Below are 18749 nucleotides of genomic sequence, written 5' to 3'. Positions count from 1 at the left end.
GTCATAAACAATAGCTGTGTGATAGAGACTCTGCCCTAGGAGAGGAACTAAACATATTCAGCTGCAAGAAACTTACAGCCTTTGGATGGCTTCCAGGTGCTGCCTTCAGCCAGCTAGAGTTCAGCCAGCCAAGTTGTTGCTGTAGGGGAAGAGAGGCCTTTAGTGCACAGCATCTATTTGTGTTCAGGATGGCCCTGAGCTGGGAAGATGCTTGAATGCAGCCACAGGAGGCTTGATAAAACTTCTTAAGCAGAAATCTGGAAGGGGCAGATCAGGAGCCAGAGGTCTCCGAGTCGTAGAATCATGGAATCAATAAGGTTGGAAGAGACCTCAAAGATCATCAAGTCCAACCTGTCACCCAACACCTCATGACTACTAAACCATGGCACCAAGTGCCACATCCAATTCCCTCTTGAACACCCCCAGAGATGGTGACTCCACCACCTCCCTGGGCAGCACATTCCAATGGCTAACAGCTCTCTCTGTGAACAACTTTCTCCTCACCTCCAGCCTAAACTTCCTCTGGTGCAGCTTGAGACTGTGTCCTCTTGTTCTGGTGCCTGGCAGAAGAGACCAACCCCCATCTGGATACAACCTCCCTTCAGGTAGTTGTAGAGAGCAATATGGTCTCCCCTGAGCCTCCTCTTCTCCAGGCTGAACAACCCCAGCTCCCTTAGCCTCTCCTCGCAGGGCTTATGCTTGAGGCCTCTCAAACCTTCATTGAGTCTGCTTCAGGACTCAGCATTTAGGAGTTGTGAGTTCTGCAGCCTGGGCTAGGGGTGGTGGTGTCTGCTGGATTTTTCCAAGCCGAAGGCATCTGAGGGCTGAAGTGACCCCCCTTAAGTTATTGTGGCTGAATGGTGGAGAGGGCTTGCACGTGTCCTGCTGCCACAGCTTCCACTTGAGCAGATGTGTGCTTGTACACAGCAGGCATGAAACGTACTCATGGGGTCCCCTAGGCCATTTGGGCTCTGATGTGGTCTTGTTGGAGAATTAAGGGTTCCCTGCCTGGAATTCCATGATACAGAGTTGGTTTGTTGCTAGGAAAGGGAAGGAGGAAGAAAAAAAGAGAGGAACAGTCCAGAAAAGTGTCATTAAGAGCTAGGAGGGTATTTAAATAGGCAGGATTCTTGTTTGTACTTTCTAAAATAAAACCCAGTTTCTGACTGCTGAGCTCATTAAGAATCCCTGCTGGGGACACAGTGTACACAGGAGTTCTCCAGGCCATGAGAAGATGTTTTCTTTCAGTGGTGAGCTTGTTGGGACTAGAAGATCTCTTGATGGGATTTCTGCTTCTGATTAGATTCCTGTCACTCCAGTCGCTCCCTGGATGCATCTGATGGGAAGCAAAGGGAGGAGACTAAAGGTGCAAATGAGTTTCTGTGATGACTGCACTTGCCAAGCTAGAGGGTGGCATGGTGGGATCTGGAGTTTCTGAAGGTCTTGTCCCATGGAGAATGAGGATAGCATGTGCATGCATGCATGTGGACCACAAGCTGAGCTGGGCACCCCGATGGGGAAGCTGGGCAGGTGCCTGACACACAGACCGCACAGCTCTGTGCCGTGGTACTTGAAAGCATCCTCAGCTACTCCCTCATTTGTAAAGGAATCAGTGGGTTTGCCCTGTTGCTTCTCATGTGTGCAGGACTGCAGAAGGAAATGTAAGGGCAGTCTGTGGAGGAAGGTGATGTTGCCCTTCACATCCCAACAGCAAAAGCAAGGCAGCATTGCCAGGCTGGGCTGCATGACAGAATCAAGGCAGTAAACGCTGTCTTAACGTGGAGATAGTGTGGCCAGCAGGAGCAGGGAAGTCATTGTGCCCCTGTACTCTGCATTGGTTAGGCTGCACCTTGAGTACTGTGTCCAGTTCTGGGCCCCTCAGTTTAGGAAGGACATCGAGACACTTGAACGTGTCCAGAGAAGGGCAATGAGGCTGGGGAGACACCTTGAGCACAGCCCTGTGAGGAGAGGCTGAGGGAGCTGGGATTGTTTAGCCTGGAGAAGAGGAGGCTCAGGGGGGACCTCATTGCCCTCTACAACTACCTGAAAGGTGGTTGTAGCCAGGTGGGGGTTGGTCTCTTCTCCCAGGCAACCAGCACCAGAACAAGGGGACACAGTCTCAAGCTGCGCTAGGGGAGGTTTAGGCTTGGGTAAGGAGAAAGTTCTTCACTGAGAGAGTTGTTTGTCATTGGGATGTGCTGCCCAGGGAGGTGGTGGAGTCACTGTCCCAGGAGGTGTTCAGGAGGGGATTGGATGTGGCACTTGGTGCCATGGTCTAGTCATGAGGTCTGTGGAGACAGGTTGGACTCGATGATCTTTGAGGTCTCTTCCAACCTTGGTGATACTGTGATACTGTGATGGTGCGGAATGGGAAACACTGCTGTAGGAGTACAGCTGGATTTTTTCTTCCCCACTGGGCTCTCTGACAGCCAAGTCTGGCTTTGCTTGGCTTTGATTCAAAACAGGTAGGTTCCAGAGAAGGGTTGTGATCCCAGAGGGGTCTCTGGTTCTCCAGGCTTTCAGCCTGTCCCAGCCAGGCATAAGGGAGGATTTTCAGCAGTTGGGTGATTGAAGTTCTAGCAGCATGTCTGGTACTGGTCTTGTGGGAAATCCCTACTGGGAACTGGTTCACCAGGCTGAAGGGACATCTTTGACTTGAGGAAGGTCCTGCTGAAGCTGGTGGGAGTTTGACATCTGCCCTTCTGGTGTGCCAGAGATGCACTGCAGGCTAGACTCTCTTCAGAAAACCAGAAACAGAGGAGGGAAGGAGTCACACTCTCTGCCTGCACGTACTGCAGTTCTGGTACTTGAGGGTCAACCTGTCTTCTCCAGGCAGTGCCTGGGATACCCCGAGCTAGAGTCAAGGCTGACTCAGGAGAAAGACAAGAGGTGATGGGGCTCCTCCCTTGCAGATAAAGCAGAGCCTGTTTATCACTGCTTGGCAGTGGGAGGAAGCAAGCTTAGACAGATCTCCCGGGAGAGGCTGAGAGCGTAGGGCTGAGCAGGTGGCTGTGCTGCAGAGGTGGGCAGGACACTCTCTTGTTCCAGCTATTCCTCTAACTTTCTGAAGCACTAATCTCACAGGGAGGCCTATACATCCCAGCATCTCTGAGAACCAAACTAGACCCTGGCTCCGTGGCTCCCTGCCACCACATCAAAGAAGAAATCCAATTTACCTGAAGCACCAGGCAGAGCCCTTCAGTAGCCACTGGGAGGCTGAGTGCGTGTGGGATCCCTGCTGTGCTGAAATCTGCCCTGGAAAGAGCAAGAACATGAATATGGAAGGAGGCAAAGGGAACTGTCACACTCATGGCTTCATGTTCCCAAGCAGCAGCTCTTTGTGTAGCACGGAGGAGAGGCTGGATGTCTCCTTGGGCACTGTTAATGCTACCTCTAATTTATACATTCAGGGCTGAGGTTTGCAGGTGGCAGGCTTCCTGGGAGCACAACAGGCATGACTGGCTGGCCTGCTTTGAAGCAGCAGGGGTGAGGGCACATGCAAGAGGTTTGGGCAGAGAGCTGGGCTGTGGGTCTTGCACCAGGATAGATCCAATCATCTGAGGCACAGATGGGTCCTGTCCTTTCCCGTTCAGCCTGGCTGTGGGGGAGGGATGCTTTGCCTGTTATCTCTTTGCTCCCAGAGGCAGCATACCTGCCCACTCATGACTGCAGCACTCTCCCCTTGACAGATGAGATGGGGAATGAGTTTTTGAGACGATGCCATCAACCACCTACCAGCAGCAGAATAACAAAGGCCTTATCCGTGTAGTTGCTGGCATGCTGGAGCATAAGCAGGCAGGCAAAGTTGTGCTTCCCCACTAAATCCTCAGCTCAGCTGCTTCTGTGGCATGCAGCTTCTAGCTTAACTGCCTTGTTATGCTTTGGGTGGACAGAAAGGCCCATGGATAGCCTCTGGGGTGAAGGGGACATTTCTCTGAGTAGAAAAATCTTCACTCAGGCCTTAGGTCAGTTCAAATTTGTGGCTTTGCTTTTTGAGCCATCTTTGTTGCTTTTATTTAGACTAGAAAAGAACAGAATAGAATTAACCAGGTTGGAAAAGAGCTTTGAGATCATCAAGTCCAGCCTATCACCCAACACCATCTCATCAACTAAACCATGGCACCAGGCACCCCATCCAGTCTCTTCCTAAACACCTCCAGTGATGGAGACTCCACCACCTCCCTGGGCAGCCCATTCCAATGGCCAATCTCTCTTTCTGAGAAGAACTTCTTCCTAACATCCAGCCTAAACCTCCCCTGGTGCAGCTTGAGACTGTGTCCTCTTGTTCTGGTGCTGGTTGCCTGGGAGAAGAGACCAGACCCCACCTGGCTACAACCTCCCTTCAGGTAGTTGTAGAGAGCAATAAGGTCTCCCCTGAGCCTCCTCTTCTCCAGGCTAAGCAACCCCAGCTCCCTCAGCCTCTCCTCACAGGGCTGTGCTCCAAACCCCTCCCCAGCTTTGTTGCCCTTCTCTGGACACCTTCCAGCAATTTATTTATGAATTTTCCTTCGGCTTCTCCATGTGCCTTGCAGAGGAGTGGGGAGCACATCATCAGGATAAATGAGGAATTCCTGGATTTCTCACAGGTGCCAGGCCATCCTGCTTGGAAAGCATCAGCAAGCATTGCTCAGCTGCTCCAGGAGTGGGAAGGGAGAATGCCTAAACATCAAGGCAGGATATGTTCCCAACTTTACTGGGTGTATTTTTGGACAAATTTTTGGATAGCTCAGCTGTAAAATGCTTGAGTGACTGTCATGTGCTTCCATAGGTAGAGAGATTAAGCTTTTGAGAATAGGCAGCAGAATACAGAAAATACAGCAGCTGACAAATGAGCAGAGCAGGCTTTTGATGTCTGATCTTGGCAGCTTGGAGCACCTTCCTTCCTATTAGCCTTTCACTCCCATGTGCCTTCCCAAACTGCTGCAGGGACCAAACTCGAGGCACTCCTTGATAAATGGTGACTTAGCAGTGCTGTGGTGGGGAGGACTTCCAGCCTGGCTGGACAGAGGAGGCTTAGCCAAGCCTGCCTGTGTTTAAAATCCACTGGGTAGCACTAGAGCATGAAGGAAAAGTAATTTCTTACATAAGCTTGGATTATGTTGTTTGCTCTCCATTGTTTGTAAGGCCCTCATAGAACTGTGAAAATGACCTTTATTTCTCTATGGATTTTGTCCTTTTTCATTTTACAAATATTGATTTTTATTCCCCCTCCCCCTGCCCCCTCCCATGTCTTCATCAGAGCTGAATTAACAAGGCTGTTTAACAAGAGCCTCTGATTCATTTGGGGTCTTTTCTGTGCCAGGTGCTATCACGAGCAGCTGAAAACAGCTCAATGAGGAGTGTGCAACCACTGTTGCAGAATTGACAGCAGAGGTGATGTGCCCTGACAAGAGCTGAGCTAGCATGGGTCAAAGAGCAGGCTTAAAATGATGGTCTCTTCATCCTGGGCACAAATGCTGGGAAGGGTTGTTTGTAAGGGATCAAATTTTATGTCTGAGAGCTCTCCTCCTCGGGCTGTTAAAGCTAGAGGCTACTGAAAATTGCTAAGTCTACTGGATTATTCCAGTTCCACCCACAGATCCCCAAGTGAGATCAAGAGCCCATATCTGCAGCAAGAGGCGATTTCTGTCCTTCTGATCCAAAAATCTCAGTGCCACAGTGATGAGACTCCAATAGCAAAAGGAGCCATTCATGCAGCTTGATGTGCTCTTTCTTGCCAGGCTTTTAAGCAAAGCTCTCGACTGATTCGAGAGCTTATAGGTGGAGCAGAGAGTGGAAATTGAAGGCAGACAGGACATAAAAGTTCAAACAAACTAAGTCTGATGGCCACTTCTGATGCTTTTAACACAAGTGAGAGCTGTCCCTGGCTGTTCATACTTGCCATAGTGCACCATTGCTGTTTCTTGTGCTGGAGCTGGAGGTTGGCAAGGGTACAGTGGAAGCAGCTGCTGTGCAGAGCTCTCTGGGGCAAGCTGAAATCTCATGCCTTTCAAGATCATCAAGTGGCCTTGAGATGTCCTGTAGGTTTTTTATTGACCAGTAGCAAAACCCTGACCTTCTGCACATGTTGTACCTTGAGAAAAAGAGATGTCACAATGGAGGTAGAAGTGGCATGTCCAGTTGTATTTCTTCCTGAATGGGCAGTGATACCTGGAGCTTTGCTCTAGGGCTCTCCTGTGGGCTCATCTTTTTTACTGCCTGTACACTGTGGTGGGAGATGACATTTGCTTCAAATGAGACAAGGCTCTCCTTAAACCAGCTGTTGCACAAGCCTGTAAAAAGAGTGAGTCCTTATCCTTCAGCCCCAGTGTGCTCTTCTTTATGAGATGAGAGGTTAAGTGCACCACTGAGAGCTGGGGAGTGTCTCTAAGAAACTCTATGAGGCCAATCAGTTAGTGCTCATTAACCTCCCCTCTGCAAAGGGTGGACTTCTGCTGTGGGTCATGAGTGCTCCCTGTGCAGTCACATCACCCGCAGCTGAAACAAGCCACTCATGTGGAGAGGAAGCCAAGCAGATGTCATAGCTGCAGGTACCCAACAGGTTAGTGATGAATATGAGCCAGCTGTGTGCCCAGGTGGACAAGAAGGCCAATGGCATCCTGGCCTGCATCCAATAGTGTGGCCAGCAGGAGCAGGGAAGTCATTGTGCCCTGTACTCAGCCACACCTGGAGGCCTGTGTCCAGTTCTGGGCTCCTCAGTTTCAGAAGGACATTGAGACACTTGAATGTGTCCAGAGAAGGGCAACGAGGCTGGGGAGAGGCCTTGAGCACAGCCCTGTGAGGAGAGGCTGAGGGAGCTGGGGTTGCTTAGCCTGGAGAAGAGGAGGCTCAGAGGAGACCTTATTGCTCTCTACAACTTCCTGAAGAGAGGTTGTAGCCAGGAGGGGCTTGGTCTCTTCTCCCAGTCAACCAGCACCAGAACAAGAGGACACAGTCTCAAGCTGTGCCAGAGGAAGTTTAGGCTGGAGATGAGGAGAAAGTTGTTCACAGAAAGAGTGATTTGCCATTGTAATGTGCTGCCCAGGGATGTGGTGGAGTCACCATCACTGGTGATCAGACATTTCACTTGGAGCCATGGTTTAGTTGGCAGGAGGTGTTAGGTATTAGGTAATAGATTGGACTTGATGATCTCTAAGGTCTTTTCCAACCTGTTTGATTCTGTGTGATTCTGTGTGTAATGCTGAGAACAGAGCTGGGTCTCTGAGCCACATCATTTCTAGTAGATGATGCTGTCCTGCAACTCACTTGTGTTTTTATAGAGGAGAAAGAGCATTACCTCTGGGCTGTAGGCCATCCTGGTCTTCGGGATCGCTAGAAACCATGTCAACACCACCAGAGCAGCTGAAGTCTTGTAAAGCTAGAGGGAAAATAAGGAATTAAGAATCAAAAGGGTCCCAGTGTATCCTCACTGGAGGAAGCCCTGCCTGTTCCTTGCAGGCTGTTACAGCTAAATAAAAGTGGTATTTCTGGATCAAGGAAAGAGTTGTCTGCTGCAGGAGGGCAAAGCAAAGAGGCTGTCCATTTTTTCCAAGAATAAGAAACCCACCTCAGGGCAGATCTTGGGCCTGGTGTTGAAAGCACTTGGGAAGGGAGAGGACAAGTTCATGTTCCTCCTCCAATTATCTCTTCTTGCAGAGCAAAACAGTTCAATGGAAACAGCGCTGGGGGGCTGCCGGGGCCATTTAGCAGGCATGTGCCGGGCTGGGGAGCGTCCTTGGGCTGGCTCGGGGCTGGGGGAATGCTTTAACCCCTGGGGTATTAGCTACTCTGAGGCCGATCTCCCTGAATTCTCTGTCCATTGGAAGATTCAGCACCACCACCACGTCTTTACAAACAGCTCCTGGTTTAGTGACACGATGCCTCCCAATAAAAAGAGTCAGAAAACTCCCAGCCGACTCTAAGCCTTGCACTTAAGAGTCAGAGCTTCAGCTGAGTGTCCCTGAAGGCTCAGCTGAGGAAAACAAGCCACTCTAGATCACTTCTCGTTTACCCTCCTGAACCCAGTCTCTCAGTGCTTCCAGGTAGATGCTTCAGCAGTTAATACTGCTCCTGGGGCATGTGCAAGGAACAATTAAAGCTCATTGTGCCACTGAAGAGCCCTGGGGTGAGGCAGGCTGTGGAGACAGCTGCCCCTGTTTTGCTGTGTGCAGCAGCTTTCCAAACAATCCTGGTGCAGAGGGAGGCGAGGATGTCTTGCTGATTGCAGAGTTAAAGGTTTAAAACTCAAGGGCTAAACTCAATGTGGCATTTCTAGGCTTTTTGCTGGTGGCAACCCTCTGAGCTTGTAGCATTCGGCACCCGGGCAGAGCAGGGCTGGGGAGAGCACAGCTGCTGAGCCTGCAAAGATGTTTCCAACCAGCTGCAGCAAGGGACTGGTGGCAGGAGTGAGGCACCAGTGTTTAAAGAGCAAACTCTGTACTGTTCCCTTGAACGTGTTGCCTGTGACGCTGCAGGATCTCGATCTTTCATCCTAAAATGACAGAAAGGACATGAACAGCATTTCCTTCATCTGGGACATAAATCCTCACTTTGGCTGTACCCTCAAAGATCAGCTAGGCTCTCTCCAGCTGCAGGCAGGAGGCTTGGAAGAGGGTGGTGTTGGTCATGTACTGTGTCCAGTTCTGGGCCCCTCAGTTTAGGAAAGATGTTGAGTTGCTGGAAGGTGTCCAGAGAATGGCAGCAAAGCTGGGAAGGGGTTTGGAGCACAGCCCTGTGAGGAGAGGCTGAGGGAGCTGGGGTTGCTTAGCCTGGAGAAAAGGAGTCTCAGGGGAGACCTTATTGCTGTCTACAACTACCTGAAGAGAGGTTGTAGCCAGGTGAGGGTTGGTCTCTTCTCCCAGGTAATGAGCACCAGAACAAGAGGACACAGTCTCAGGCCGTGCCAGGGGAGGTTTAGGCTGGAGGTGAGGAGAAAGTTCTTCACAGAAAGACAGATTGGCCATTGGAATGTGCTGCCCAGGGAGGTGGTGGAGTCACTATCACTGGAGGTGTTTAGGAAGAGACTGGATGGGGTGCTTGGTGCCATGGTTTAGTTGATTAGATGGTGTTGGATGATAGGTTGGACTCGATGATCTTGAAGGTCTCTTCCAACCTGGTCTATTCTAGTCTAGTCTAGTCTAGTCTATTCTACTCTATTCCCTGGAGAAGGATCTTCCTGGGTGGTGCACAGCAAGATTTCGTTCTTGCCCAGCAATCAGAGTGAGCTCTACCTGCCTCAGCTGCTTGTGTTAGAAGAGTATCACCCAAATGGAAAGTCTCAGCTTCACAAGAAACTTCTGTGACCCCACAGCAACAGCCATAGAGTAGGGAGGGAAGCTCTTGCCTTTGTGACTTATGTGGAAATTGGAAGCCTCTCCAGAGATAAATTGGAAGCTGTCATTGGCATCTCGACTGAGAATGTCAACAGGACCCTGTCAGTGCCAGTCACGACGATACAAACACAATTTCCTCGTTTAAAGCACTGCACTAACTGTACCTAATTAACCTCCCTGACAGCACAGCAATGCAAGGAAATAGGGTTCATTAACTTCAGCTTCCCTCTGCAGAAGAGGGAGAGAAGCAGCAAGGCCAGCCCCCTGCGTTTCAAATTGAGGCAGGCTCAGGAAAAACCACAAGGTTAAAAATAACAGCAATCCATTTGGGGTGCTCAGAGCCTCAAGAACACACTCCAGTCAAACTTGCAGGTTTCTCTGCAAGAAACATCACCACTGGAAACTTCTCTCCCGTGCAGGCTCTTTTGCCACTCAAGACCAGACTTAAAACGAAAAACCCAAGCAGCCCACACGTTCTCAATCACAGTGGTGTAGAGGCAATAAAGGTCAGAACGATTTGTACAGTGGTGCTTAAAAATCAGCTGGGCAGAGCTGGGCCCAGACTCTGTGAGTAGCTGACCCTCCAAGCCCTTGCTTGTTCTTCCAGACCTAACATTTTTTCCAGGTGGGAGAACCTGCCTGAATCCACCAGTGGTCACTTAATAGCTGCCAGAGGCATATTTCAGGCTTGAACTAGTGACCTCATCCCTTCCTCTCAGTCTGCTGAGGGACAGACTGATGACATTGACTGTTTACATTCTGGTCTCTGAGCCAGCCCTGCTCCTTCGCCTGGGGCCCAACAGGGATAGAAAGGTCCTGAAGATGCAAAGGCAGTGCTGCTCCCTGACACTGCTTTCCTGGCTTGGGGCTGGTGTTGTAAGTTAGTAGGAAAGAACAACTTGTACAAGAGCTTTTTAAAGCAAAAGGTTCTTCTTGCTTGTCGTTATCACCTGCTGGTAGGGGCCAAGGGGAAGATTCACACCTGTGCCACTTGTACTGGGCACCAGGGCAGGCTGTCGTTCTGCTTCACCAGATAAATGCGGTGCAAAGTCCTGAGGAGCTGCTGTGGCAGCTTTGAAAGTTGTATCTGTTAGTACCAACAAACTGGTCTCACTTCTGCCCTGAGTCATAGATTCTGACAGGACCAGCTGAGAAGACCCAGGTTTGTCTGGAGCCCCAGCAGGCAGGACTCTGCTCTGGAGGGAAGCCAGTGGGGACTGCCGAGGTGGAGAGCCTGTTGTGCGGGGTGCCAGCCCCAGCCCACAGAGCTGGCATTCGAACAGCAGTGCATTTTGTTAATCTCTTCTCCTTCTGCGTCTGTTCTGAGTTGATATGAGGTGAAGTGAAGGTGAAGGGACCCTTGAAAAGGCCAGGGCATTGATGGAAAGGAAGAGGGCTTGGCAGATGCTGGTGAGGAGCTTTGACGAGCAGCGTGGGCTGCGGCCAGCTCCAGGGAAGGGAATTGTGCCCCTGCTCAGGCTGGTGTCTGTCTCTCTGATTATTTGGTGTATTTCATCCCTGCTGTCTGTCTCACCCTTAATCTGGGCTCCTCTGTGCCAACAAAATGCTTAGCTCACTCCATTGTCGGAGAGACTAATTTGCACTGTAAATCTGATGCTTATCTTACATGACAGCTTACTGTAGGGTTTATTGCAGTCCTGAAGACAAACTAACCAGGGAGAGCTAGAAAGCCCTCGACCCATCATCTGGAGAACAAGTAAGACTTACTCCAGCTTGCTGCCAGGTTAGGGTGTAGCCCCTTGTCACTGGGCTCACGAGGGATTTCTCTTTTCACATCTATTCAAACTTGAGGTTGTTTGATTAGGGGGTTTGTGATGATACAGCCTCTGTCCTGGAGCTGTTGGAGTGCTTCTGGAGGAGTCTCCCATCCTCCTAGGGCCATCCTTCCTGCTACCTGTGGAGTTTTAAGGACTGTGAGAGTGGCTGCAGAGCAGGTGCTGGCAGTGTGCAAGCACTGGTGCTCCAGTGTGCTGCAGCTTCATCGTCTCTGCCCAGGTTCATCAGAGAGAACCTTTGTCCTTGTCTTTCTTCGTTAGTATTTCCTGACACTTTCTGCGACGTTTGAGCACTTTGCTGTCAGAGTAATGTACCCCCTCAATCTCATCTGCAGCTGCCTCCTTCTTGCTGGTCCCTGGGCTATCCACCTGCAGGTATTCACATAGCCATCCAAGAGATTTCCACACTGGTGGTGTTCAGATAGCTGGGCAGCCCTAGGAGCCCAAGTCCTTCTACAGAGGAGCTCCATGTAGCCTCAGATGCAGGTTTAGCTGGGGAGAGGCAGGAAGATTATTTCTGCTTTGATGTAGCTCTTAGTTGTGCAGCTAAGCATGCCAGTAGGTGTTTAAAGCCCAGAGCTTCTGCACTGCAGTCCTCTGGGATCCTGCTTCTCTGAGTAGAATAGTGGGAACACAAGACCTGCCATCCTCAGAGGATGGTGTTTGGAGGACCAGTCTGACTTTCCCTGAGTAGGGTCCTGCTTTACAGTTAATTTGATTTCTAGACCCCTCTGTTCTTTCCCACCCTTGATCTGAAGACAAACCACAGAAATGGGCATGGTGGGTAAGCTGTGTGCAGGGAGGGTGGCAAGCAGCTGAAAGTGGAGCCATGGGGTCTCAGTAGCATTGAGGGGAGGAGAAAAGAGGTGCTTAGAGAAATTACTGAGGAATAGGCAAGCAATACATCATATCCTGGGTAAAACTGTAGCTGCTTAGGCTACACCAGAAACTCTGTGCAGGCCTCTCTCAAACTCCATTTTACTGCCCAGATTATCAGAGAGATGTGTAACCTAAGGTGTATTTCAAGTCATCAGAGATGGTGAACACCTTACAGACACTGTCCTGCCAACCTCTCCAGAAGAGAGCTCTGTGCAGCCTAGGAGAAGCTCAAGGGAAAACACAGGTTTGAGAAGACTCCAAAATCAGCAGAATTTCAATGAATCTGGGACAAAAGTACCTAGGAATGGATCATCACACCACCCAGTTCAGGCTCCTGCCTAGTCTGGGTAAGGCTACTGTACACAGCCTCCTCTGAAGAAGCCCCCTTCTCTTTCCTGCCTGGGAATGGAGTCAGAGGAGTCAAACCACCTTAAACTTGTGTTAAGTGCCTGAAAGTTAGCACAGAGAATTTGAAGGTGTCTTAATTTGTTTCCAAAGAGGCCTGGAAAATTCCCCTTCCCCACAGGTAACAGCCAGACAGCCCCCAGCGGGAGTAGCTGGCCTCCCTTCTGCCCCAGACAGCAGCTCTCATCCAGTCAGCAAGGTCAGTTGTCCCTTCAGCCTTGTGCATCCAGCACCCTGGGGCAGCTGGTGCTGCCAAGGAAACATCCATGCCCTGCTGCTGCTGCTGTGTAGTTTCTGTCAGACTTCTGGTTGGGTTGTTTAAAAAGAAAAAAGAGGGGGGGGGAAGCTTGTTTTGCAGCAGCATTTAGAGACCCTACTGTGCTGCATGACACACGGACAAGGAGAAGATAGTCTCTGCTCCAAAGGATTCACAGGGTAGCTTGGCAGAATTACCCTGAATAGCAGATCTGAAGACACTGCATGAGACAAGTTAGTAAGAGGAAGATGTTTGCTTAGACTGACTGGGGCTGACATCTCCATCAGCCAGGGCATGCAGCCTGGGAAGGGCCCACAACTTGCTGAGCAGCTGGACCAGCCTCTCAGCACTCCCAAGGTCTGTGCTTGCTGGCAAAGGAAACCCACTGACTACGTCAGTGTTGGCTCTAATCTGCCTGAAAATGAAAGTGGGTGGAGACATCAAAGTAGAGTTTCCAGGTAGAGTTTTCTGCTGCCTGGAATATTAATCAAGGAAGGAAGCTGCTGCTGGGCTGGCTAAACAAGGGACTTTCTTCTTGGGTAGCAGAGAGTTCTTGAGAAATGGGGTGGGGGAAGCTGAGAGTGCAGGAGAGTGTGGTGGAAGGTCTGGGATCCCACAAGAGAAAGTGCATTCAGCTCTCAGCAGCGCTCTCAGCTACCTGCCATCAGCTGTATCAGGTTTGTCCACCTGCTTAGGTCAGCAGTGCATCCATTTGGGCAGCCCAGACTGGGCCAGCAGCTGAGCTGGGACACTGCAGTTGGGTTGTCTCCTCCTCCAGTCCCAGGGACAGATGCCAGGCCTGTCTCCATGCCTGTGCCAGGGCTGCGCTGTGCAGGCTGGCTCCTTCCTTGAAGTTCTGGTGGAGCCTCTGCAGTGCCCTGCTGTGAGGCAGCGGCTGGGGCTGACACAGTCCCCGGCCTGGGCTCTCTGCAGATGTGTGACTGCACCACGTTTTCACGTGGGCTTTGAGAAAGCCATTTCCACCCCTGTCATTTCCCCATTTCTCAGGAAACGAGGTGCACATTTAGCAGGGGCCTAAAGCCCTCCTGCTGCACCAGCATTGTGCAACTTCTCTTCCAAGTAGGTAATGAGTTAGAAGGGCTGCTGCAGCTCCAGAGATCCTGTATTCCCAGCTGGTGCCTGCTTTTTTTCCCCTGCCAGGATGGCTCTGTTATATATTTTTGCAGTTATTAGTGACTCGTCTCGTGCATGGAGCTGGCAGTGAATCAGAAGTCAGAGTATCCAAAATACCTCAGCCCACAAAGGGAGCAGCTCCTCCTCTGCTGCCTGCGCGCAGCATTGTTCGCTGACGCACAGGGAGAGGGTGGTGTGGGGGCCAGCAGGAGAGCTGTCAGGTTTGAATCCCGTGAGGAGCAGCAGTTTCCAGTCAGCCCTCTCCTGAGAGGCGGCGAGCTGTGAACGCTCCGTCGGCGGTGCCGCGTGGAGGTGCGAGGGCAGCTCGGGCGGGTTTGTCACGCTGGCCTCCACCCAGCTGGCGCAGGTGAGCCGGCAGGGGCAGCGTGCAGCACCTTCAGCACTGTCTTAGCGCTATTAACTGTGTAGCCAACAGAGCCTGTACCACCCGAGGTGACGTTTGTGCCGCCGTGTGTTTGCTATCTGTGCTAGCGTGGTGGGTTGAACGTTCCCTCCCCCCACACACATAAAATTGGCAGGCCAGCTCAGTTAGAAAGCAAATGAAGCTATATTTACAAGCCAAACTGCAATCTTTATATGACATGCAATGAATATGTACAAAATATACAATGTTCACATATATGTACAATGTATAACCAGCAGAAGAATCCTGCTGGACAAACCAGGGGGCTACTAACAGCTTCCCTGCTCCCTTCCCTACCCCGCTGTACATGGGACAAGAGAAAGAGCAGAGGGTTGCTGTCGGTTACTGTGGAGGGTTGAAAATTCCCCCCAACATTACCACAGTTACTTAATCACAACAAGAATGAATTCATAGAATCAATAAGGTTGGAAAAGACCTCAAAGATCATCAAGTCCAACCTGTCACCCAGCACCTCATGACTAACTAAACCATAGCATCAAGTGCCACATCCAGTCCCCTCTTGAACACCTCCAGGGACAGTGACTCCACCACCTCCCTGGGCAGCACATTCCAATGGCCAACAACTGTTTCTGTGAAGAACTTTCTCCTTACCTGAAGCCTGAACTTCCCCTGGTGCAGTTTGAGACTGTGTCCTCTTGTTCTGGTGCTGGTTGCCTGGGAGAATTCAAGGTCAGCAAATCCAGCAGAAGCCAGAAGTCAGTATCTGCCAGAGCGAGGAAGCCAAAAAGACAGAGAGTTCGTTTATACAAGCCAACTGTGCTGGTAGTCTGTCCAATGGGATTATTTAGAACTTAGCATTATTTTCCCTTTTACACCCAAAGGCAATTTATTTATATTCTATCACTTTCTGCTCAAGATCCGTGGAAAATTTTCAGGGTACAGCCTAAAACTACCACAGCTAGCTCCATTACGGTTCTCACAGACAGGTCTGTGCTGGGCCTCGGTCCACAGAGTATCACAGAATCAAGCAGGTTGGAAAAGACCTCAGAGATCATTGAGTCCAACCTATTACCTAATACCCAACACCTCATGACAACCAAACCATGGCTCCAAGTGCCACATCCAATCCTTTTTAGAACACCTCCAGGGGCAGTGACTCTACACCTCCCTGGGCAGCCCAGTCTTCTTTCTGTGAAGCCTAAACTTCCCCTGGCACAGCTTGAGACTGTGTCCTTGTGTTCTGCCACTGGTTGCCTGAGAGAAGAGACCAACCCCCACCTGGCTGCAACCTCCTTTCAGGAAGTTGTAGACAGCATAAGGTCTCCCCTGAGCCTCCTCTTCTCCAGGCTAAGCAACCCCAGCTCGCTCAGCCTCTCCTCACAGGGCTCCAGACCTCTCACCAGCCTCGTTCAAGTATCTCAATGTCCTTCTTAAATTAAGGAGCCCAGAACTAGACACAGTACTCAAAGTGTGGCCTATCCACATCTGATATTGGCACAGACCTGCCTCCAGACAGATGCTCCTGAGGACCTCCAAGCCATGCAGCCATCAGCTGTTGCTGTCTGCAGTACATTGCCTCCCGTGCTGTCTCTGTGATTTACTGGCGTTAACCAGCACCAGGGGTAGGGAGCTGCATCCCTTCCTTGGCAGTGCAGCACCGAAGCGTGGGGGTTTGGGGTTGAACCCCCTTCTTCCCTTCTCTGTCACGTGGGAAATCCTGCTCCCACTCACAAAGTTCTCTCCTGCTGTGCTGTACTCCTAGGGTCTGGAGCACAGAAGGTTCCATGTGAAAATAAGGACAAACTTTTCCACGATGGTGGTGACAAAGCATGGGAACAGGCTGCCCAGAGAGGTTGTGGAGTTTGCTTCTCTGGAGACATTCAAAACCCATCTGGACACATTCCTGTGTGACCTACTCCAGGTGATCCTGCCCTGGCAGAGGGAGTGGACTAGATGATCTTTCAAGGTCCCTTCCAACCCCTAATGTTCTGTGGCTCTGTGATTTCCCTGCTTTGCCCTTCAGGCACTGAGAGGTCTGGGGCTGCAAGGCACCATGCATACAGAAGCGTGTGCTGTGACAGACAACCCTGCTGGGCTAGCAGAGGTGCCCAGGGTGAAGGCCTTCAGCGTGGACACTTCCAACTTTCCCTCTCTCTCTGTGTCTCTCTGCAGATGCCAGCAAGGACCATCCGCAGCAGCAGGCAGGGGTGATCTGGAGAGTGACCGGCGGCCTGTTCAGTATCACCCGGGGAGCGGTGGGGGCCACTCTGGGAGGAGTTGCCTGGGTGGGCAGCAAGAGCCTGGAGCTCACCAAAACAGCTGTGACCAGCGTGCCCGCGGCTGGCGTCGGACTGGTGAAGGGCAGCGTCTCGGCGGTGACCGGCGGCGTCGGCGCCGTGGGCAGCGCGGTCGCCGGCAAAGTCCCTTTCACTGCAAAGAAGAAGGACAAGGCTGACTAATCCCCACCACGGCCCCCTTCCACAAGATCGACCTGCCCATACTGTCCCCCTACACAGCACCTCTTTGAGTTGGAACCAGCCGCTTCAGGGAGGGTCAAGCACCCCAGCAGACTCCGGCTGCAGCCTGCTCAGCACCGCCTGCCTGGCTCAGAGCTCACAGAGCCGCTGTCAATGCCTTTCACTCCCATCACCTACTGGGAACCACCTTTACTCTGAGGACTTTAAAGGCATCATTGTCTCTGTCTTTCAGTTTCCTTCTTCCCTTCTTGCTCTTGTAGGCACAGGGGATGGGAGAGGAGGGTATCCATCTACCTGGAGGTGGGCAGGAGTAACAGGGGAGGGGGGAAGAATTTTCCTGGCTTGAAGTGTGGGTTGTGTAGTCAAATTCAACTTCAACTGGGAGGACAGTCTGTGAAACACTCCTTCCCTTGGCTCTGGGAGGTGTGTTTTGGGGGTCTGCCTGGTAAAGAACTGTAGAAAAAGGTCCCATTGACACAAAGGAGAGATACTGTGAAGAGGAGGAAGCCTCTCTCCTGCCCTGCACCTCTTACTTTTTCTTTGCAGGCCCCATCCCACGAGCTGCTCCAAATCACTTTCTCCCTGGCTGAATTGCACCCTTCAGAGAAGGATCCCTCAAGCTCAGCAGAGCAGGTCTGGGGATGATGCCACACAAGAATATGGTATGTGCTGGGCCATCAACTTCTGCACAGAGTTTCTCGGTGAGAGGCAGGAGAGTGAAAGCTGCTGTACGTTCCCATTTGGGGAGGGAGGTGAGAGTGGCATCTGCCAGGCTTCTGTGATACTGCAGCACAGGTAGTGATGCTCCACAGAGAGACACAGGCCTTTGGGTTTGAGCCTTGAAGCATTTGCAGTATCCCCATCTGCAGCAGGGGCATTTTGACTCTGGGCCACACTCTCGTTCTCAGACATCACTGATAACCACAAGCAAGCATGTTCCCAAATGCCACCCAAGTTCTGCCACGGGGAAGGAGGCCAAGAGCATTGCTCCCCCTGTGACTCAGCACCCCAGGAGCTGTGGCTGGGGTGTGAGAGGACTGTTGCTGTGTTGGAGAATGCTTCCCTGAGGTGCTGAGCATGCTCCAGCAGCAGCCAGCCTGCACGGGGACACCAGCAGCTCCTCCTCCACATGCTGCTCCTGGGGCTGCTCTAAATGACTGTGTTGCACTAAAGAGGCCACCCACGCTTGCTGTGCCGCAGAAACCCAGACACCTGCATCCATCTGGGACTCTCAGCCATCCTCAGCCTGGCCTGTGATGCTCAAGGGGCCATGTGGCATCACACACACACAGTTGCACACACACAGACACTCACCCCCAGGTCCCCTGTGACCCTCAGGATGAGGAAAGCCACAAGCTCCAGCACTGACTCCCCTGCTCCCGGCTTTGCCAGGTGGTTAGCCTGGGTGGTTAGGTGTTGGATGCATAGCCAAGTGCAGCAGTGCTTGTGCTGTAGCTGGTAAATGTGTCTGTGTTAGTGTGTGTCTGTATCAGCCCACGGGCATGTCTTCAGCCAGGGAAGCAAAACTGTGCCACTGCCCCAGAGGAGCTTGCAGGCTCATCCTCAGCACTTCCAGCTTCTAGGGTTTTTTTAATATGGTAGGATCCTGGTCAAAACAAAAATCAAGTTGTAGAGGATGCTTCCCCCTCTGTTGCCCAAGAGTGTAGTTTATTGAAACCAAAGGAATATGAAAATTCATTCCCCCCTCTCCCATCTATGCTGTTTGTTTACCTTCTGCCCTATCTCTTGGACATCGAAGCCAACTTCCTCGATCTTCATTTCCTTTGGAGGTCATCGCACTTCCTGGCTGCTCTCTTGTGCTTAGGACTCAGACATCAGGGAATATTTAAGTACACCACCACCACCCTGCTACCATTTCTGCTGAATGTTGTTGAGCTTGTGAAGCAGTTTTCATTCTGACCTTCATGAAATCCTCACTTTGGGCTGACATAGTCACTGTGTCCCTGTGTTAGTCACGGCAGTGTTAGTCTCTCTCCGTACCCTTCTCTGGGTAGTCCCTGCTGTTTGCAGAGGCAAGAAGTTGCTGATCTCCACAGTGTGTTATTCTCGATAGCATGAGAGTGGTTTAACCCACATCTTTGTTTC

At 51.3% G+C, this 18749-nt stretch overlaps 1 protein-coding gene across 2 annotated transcripts in view; it reads left to right on the top strand.

Annotated features, from left to right (window-relative positions):
• The window catches only part of LOC104300575 (transmembrane protein 263), a 316890-nt gene extending 298386 nt beyond the window's left edge, over positions 1 to 18504 (top strand). For both annotated transcript variants that reach the window (XM_054161495.1, XM_054161494.1), the window contains one exon: positions 16339 to 18504. In XM_054161495.1, the coding sequence (XP_054017470.1) occupies positions 16339 to 16625 (287 nt within the window). In that variant the 3' untranslated portion in view covers positions 16626 to 18504. The remainder of the gene's footprint in view (positions 1 to 16338) is intronic.
• The last annotated feature ends 245 nt before the right edge of the window (positions 18505 to 18749 follow it).

This window comes from Dryobates pubescens, chromosome 5 (assembly GCF_014839835.1).
Source record: "Dryobates pubescens isolate bDryPub1 chromosome 5, bDryPub1.pri, whole genome shotgun sequence".
NCBI lineage: Eukaryota > Metazoa > Chordata > Aves > Piciformes > Picidae > Dryobates > Dryobates pubescens.
The sequence above is the reverse complement of the archived record's forward strand: the minus strand, read 5'-3'. Positions and strand labels throughout refer to the sequence as shown.